Here is a 6,000-nt window from a genome sequence, read left to right as displayed (position 1 = left end):
TTGAACCTGTCGTAAACACGACCTCCGAGCTTAATTTGAATACCTCTGCTGCCGCTGAGTGTGTAATCAATGACAATCACATTGTAACAATCGCACTGATAAAAGTGACCATGTTAGACGATTCCATAAATGATCCAAATGAACACACTAATAAACCAACCCTTCCCCCGCTCCCCAACCAAAACCCTCGGCGGAGTAAAGAAATACCATATCCAGCCAAACTTATTACATCTGCATTCCACACACTCACTAACACAGACCCTGTTCACTCCTGGCTCAGAGTCTGTAATTCACTAAGCTGATATGGCCACAGGCCTATTACTGTGATAATACTGGTTAACAGAAGAGGGTGCACACACACACACACACACACACACACACACACACACACACACACACACACACACACACACACACACACACAGACACACACACACACACACACAACTAACCCCTGCTCCTCATCCAGTCTGGACACATTGTGTTGAAATGGGAAGATGAAAATGCTTTTTAATTGACTCAGAGCATGAGACTGAGGGAAAGGACAGACACACGGAGTGATACCTTTGTTTTCTAGTAAGAACACCAACGCTTACCAGTCGAGTACCCAAGGGAGAATTCCTGTTCTACAAAGTTCTATACATTGTCATAGATTTGGTTGCAGTCATATAGTTATAAATCAAATAGGCACACACTGCTCACCGTGTTATATCTCCCCTCAGCGTCATCCTCCAGAAGGCCCAGCCTGCACAGAGCCTTCTCATTCCTCAGCCAGTACTCTGACGAGTCCAGCACACTGCTACTGCACAGCACCTGGAAGAAACAGATAACTCACACTCTTACACACAGACACATGACTGAACTCCTTCTCAGAATGTATACCATACAAATACACGCACACACGCACACACACACACACACACACACACACACACACACACACACACACACACACACACACACACACACACACACACACACACACACACACACACACACACACACACACACACACACACACACACACAAGATCCCATTCACCTTCAGCTGACAACCTTAGTATTTACCCTCTGGCTATAAAGATCTCTACAGGCCCTTTGTTCAGGAGGTGCTCTGTGGGACCTTCCTCTGTGAGAGGGATCAATAGCCTGTCAGTTAGCCTATTTACTCTCCACATATTTACTGTGTTTTTACTCTTCCCCCGCGAGCTGTTTCAATGGACGCTATGCGTTAAGTGTCAAGTCCTGTTGACCTGCCACTTTCATTGACACTCAAGAGTCAAGAGTACCTTGTCAGAGGGACACGTACGGTGCATTCGGAAAGTATTCAGACCCCTTGATTTTTTTCAACATTTTGTTACGTTACACCCGCATTCTAAAATAGATTTGTTTTAAATCCCTCATCAATCTACACACAATACCCCATAATGACAAAACATTTAGCGTATTTATTAAAAATAAAAAACAGAAATACCTTATTTACATAAGTATTCAGACCCTTTGCAATGAGACTTGAAATTGAGCTCAGGTGCATCCTGTTTCCATTGATCATCCTTGAGGTGTTTCTACAACTTGAATGGAGTCTACAATTGATTTGCACACGATTTGGAAAGTCACACACCTGTCTATAGAAGGTCCCACAGTTGACAGCGCAAGTCAGAGCAAAAACCAAGCCATGAGGTTGAAGGAAATTCTATAATAAGGGAAAGGGGATAACTAGTCAGTTGCACAACTGAATGCATTCAACCCAAATGTGTCTTCTACATTTAACCCAACCTCCCTGAAAGCAGGGAGGAAAGCAAATCCAGGAAAAGAAACGCTAGTGGGTGTGGCGTTTGGCCAGAGCGATGTGGATGGGTAGTCAGGTTACAAAACAATAGAGATCATAATCATTTCCATAGTGTATTTTTAGGCTGATGCCATCATGCCCCCTGGGCCCCTGTCCTGCACTATCTCCCTCTGGTGTTGTCCATCTGCTCTGGACCATCGCCAGGTAGAGATGACTCACACTCAGACGGCCTCATGGTCATGACATCACAATTTGGCAGAGCTTGGAGTGAGGGCAGGGTTGTGTTCATTAGGCACAAAATGGGAGATAACCGCCCAAAACAGGGATGTGCTATTTCCACTTGTCCAATAATTGCCCTTTTCTTCCGTTACAAAATGTTTTGCGTCGATGTGCACCAATGAACATAACCCAGCTTCATACTGGAGCTTGAGCAGGAGCTTGATATCAGTAAATGTTCACCAGTTAAAATAATATTATTCTCCCACATGTATTTTATTAAGGCAATATCTAGATTGCTAGGTCTTTGTCAAGTCAGGGGACCTGACCTAGAGTTAGGGTTGAAATCTTGTCTTTATAAATACACACTTGTAAGCCATACAGTTTTGTGTCATTGTGTGGACACTTCTATTACCAATACTACATGTAAGACAGTGGAGGCTGCTGAGGGGTGAATGGCTCAATATAACGGCTGGAAAGGAACCAATGGAATGGCATCAAACCATGTGTTTGATGTATTTGATGCCATTCCGCTCCAGCCATTACCAACCTCCTGTGATGTAATATTGTTTTTGTATGTTAGCGGCAAAGCGGCGAGGCTCAGTGGAAATCATTTAATAACGTGACAACCCGTCTACTAATGAAGTGACTGAACAAGCAGCTATATCGACTGACAAAGCTCCTTATTCAAGATGAAGGAGGGGGAGCAGAACAGAAGAAGTTGAAACTCAATGTAATCTCCCCGAGACCAGTGTTCTTTGCCATTTCTCTCATTGTCTCCTTGGCACAGTGAGATGATGAATCCAACTAGATGACCTGAAACACCTGGTCCTCCATCATTACTCTCTGTTGCAATGGCACAAACTCTCCCTCACCAGGGAGAGGGACACACACACACACATTAATATTTACCGGACATATTGGACACACACACCGTCCCCCTGTATTTACCTTCTTGCAGGCGGTGATGGGGGATCCCAGGGTGCTGTCTGTGCTGACTCCCTCGGCTGCCGACTCAGAGCTCTCGAACATGGCTGACGACTGGAAGTTACTGCAGGAGGAGAACAAAGTGTGTCTGTGTCAGGGCCTACTGTACACAAAAAATATAGAAATATCAAATAATTAAGGAACAACAAGAAAATAACAGTAGCAAGGCTATATACAGGGGGTTGCGGTACAGAGTCAATGTGCGGGGGCAGCGGTTAGTCAAGGTAATTGAGGTCATATGTACATGTAGGTAGAGGTAAAGTGACTATGCATGGATAATAAATAGAGAGTAGCAGCAGCGTATAAATGGGTGGTGGGGACAATGTAAATCGTCTTAGTAGCCTTTTGATCAACAGTTCAATATGGCTTGGGGGTAGAAGCTGTTAAGAAGTCTTTTTGACCTAAACTTGGCGCTCCGGTACTGCTTGCCGTGCCGGTAGCAGAGAGAACAGTCTATGACTAGAGTGGCTGGAGTCCTTGGGAATTTTTTGGGCCTTCTTCTGAGACCTGGGTGGCAGGAAGGTCCTGGGTGGGTCCTGGATGGCAGGAAGCTTTGCCCCAGTGATATACTGGGCAGTATGCACTACCCTCTGCATTGCCTTGTGTTTCAGAGGCCGTGCACTTTCCATACCAGGCGGTGATGCAACCATGTTCTCGATGGTGCAGCTATAGAATTTTTGAGGATCTGAGTACCCATGACAAATCTTTTCAGTCTCCTGAGGCGGAATAGGCGTTGTCGTGCCCTCTCTACGACTGTCTTGGTGTGTTTGGACCATGATAGTTTGTTGGTGATGTGGACACCAAGGAACTTGAAGCTCTCAACCTGCTCCACTACAGCCCCACTGATGAGAATGGGGGCGTGCCCGGTCCTCCTTTTTCTGTAATCAACAATCAATCGCCTTTGTTTTGATCACGTTGAGGGAGAGGTTGTTATCCTGCCACCACACTGACAAGTCTCTGACCTCCTCCCTATAGGCAGTCTCATCAATGTCAGTGATCAGGCCTACCACTTTTGTGTCGTCAGCAAACTTAATGATGGTGTTGGAGTCATGCTTGGCCACGCAGTCATGGGTGAAAAGGGAGTACAGGAGGGGACTGAGCACACACCCCTGAGGGGCCCCAGAGTTGAGGATCAGTGTGGCAGACGTGTTGTTGCCTACCCTTACCACCTGGGGGTCGCCCGTAAGGAAGTCCAGGATACAGTTGCAGAGGGAGGTGTTTAGTCCCTGGGTCCTTAGCTTAGTGATAGCATTGAGGGTACTATGGTGTTGAACGCCAAGCTGTAGTCAATCAATAGCATTCTCACTTAAGAGCTGTGTGGAGGGCAATAGATATTGCATCATCTGTGGATCTGTTGCGGTGGTATGCAAATTGGAGTGGGTCTATGGTTTCTGGGATAATGGTGTTGATGTGAGCCATGACCAGCCTTTCAAAGCACTTAATGGCTACAGACTTGAGTGCTACGGGGCGATAATCATTTAGGTAGGTTACCTTCGCTTCCTTGGGCACAGGGACTATGGTGGTCTGCTTGAACCATAGGTATTACAGACTCAGTCAGGGAGAGGTTGAAAATGTCAGTGAAGACACCTGCCAGTTGGCCCTCGCATGCTTTGAGTACACGTCCTGGTAATACAAAACATCACTGCTCTAGAGGAGATCTGCATGGAGGAATGGGCCAAAATACCAGCAACAGTGTGTGAAAACCTTGTAAAGACTTACAGAAAACGTTTGACCTCTGTCATTGCCAACAAAGGGTATATAACAAAGTATTGAGATAAACTTTTGTTATTGACCAAATACTTATTTTCCACCATAATTTGCAAATAAATTCATAAAAAATCCTACAATGTGATTTTCTGGATTTTCTTTTCTCATTTTTGTCTGTCATAGTTGAAGTGTACATATGATGAAAATTACAGGCCTCTCTCATCTTTTTAAGTGGGAGAACTTGCACAATTGGTGGCTGACTAAATACTTTTTTTGCCCCACTGTACCTGTCATGTTCTTTCCTGTACTTGAATACTTATTAAATTCTAAGGTCTTCATAGTCTTTCATTTCTTTATTAATATCTCATTTAGACTTAATCAGCTTATTTCTTCCCTACGCCTTTGCAGATTTAAGACAAGAAAGTTGAAAATAAAAAAATTCCACCAGCATTTTGTCAGACTAGTGAAGATGGTGGTAAACTGTACTATTTGTATGGACCCTAGGTTACCCTTTCCCTTTGTTATCATACTAACTGTATGTCGTATAACCTTAATTAGTGCTCCCGCTCACCTGATGTACCATGCCAGGTGTGTATAATACTGACGTTAATGGGAGAGGGAAGGGATTAAGGTGTGGTCTTTACTCCCAAATTTCACTTAAATATAAATTCGAAATGAACAGAGACAATGAGACATAAAATAATCTGTGAAAAAATGCTATTTTATGGACAACGGTGGATGGTTCTTAAAATAAACCTTTGTGGTAGGGGAGTCTTAAAAGAGTTGATTCACTCCACGGGACTTCACCTGCTGGCGATGAGAAGTAGGTGGTCAGCTTCTCCCTCACCTGGAGTGCCTGTCTGGGGGCGCTGTTGGCACCTTCCCTGGTGACATCAGGTAGGTAACCATTTGGCGTGCCCATCTCCATCTGGAGCGGCTCCTGGAATGACCTCCACGGGTAGTTGTGGAGAACACATGTGGCTTTCACGCAGGCATCGACATTTGAGGGGCTGAGACCAAGCACTCTACAATACATTCTCTGCTAGAATCCCACAGGCGCATTCAACAACGAACCTTACCCTGGATAGTAATTTGTTAAAGATCCTTACAGGCTTTGGCAATGGCAGCTGGCGTCCAACGTAGGGCCTCATAAGGTTGGGTATCAAAGGGAAGGCCTCGTCACCGACAAAAACGTGGGGAACGGGTCCCAGCTCCAGGGAGTGATGCTGGTGGTGGAATCTCCAATGTGCCATCCTGACCACATTCTTATCGGCAGACTAAACAGCCTTGGTTTCTCAACTG

At 45.0% G+C, this 6,000-nt stretch overlaps 1 protein-coding gene across 2 annotated transcripts in view; it reads right to left on the bottom strand.

The window, feature by feature from the left end:
- LOC135552771 (A-kinase anchor protein SPHKAP-like) overlaps positions 1–6,000 on the bottom strand; it is an 80,223-nt gene that overhangs the window by 28,206 nt on the left and 46,017 nt on the right. For both annotated transcript variants that reach the window (XM_064984594.1, XM_064984595.1), the window contains exons 2-3: positions 2,956–3,055; positions 703–813 (exon numbers count right to left, since the gene is read on the bottom strand). In XM_064984594.1, coding sequence (XP_064840666.1) covers positions 703–813; positions 2,956–3,055 — 211 coding nt within the window. The remainder of the gene's footprint in view (positions 1–702; positions 814–2,955; positions 3,056–6,000) is intronic.

Source organism: Oncorhynchus masou, chromosome 13 (assembly GCF_036934945.1).
Source record: "Oncorhynchus masou masou isolate Uvic2021 chromosome 13, UVic_Omas_1.1, whole genome shotgun sequence".
NCBI classification, from domain to species: Eukaryota; Metazoa; Chordata; class Actinopteri; order Salmoniformes; family Salmonidae; genus Oncorhynchus; species Oncorhynchus masou.
The sequence above is the reverse complement of the archived record's forward strand: the minus strand, read 5'-3'. Positions and strand labels throughout refer to the sequence as shown.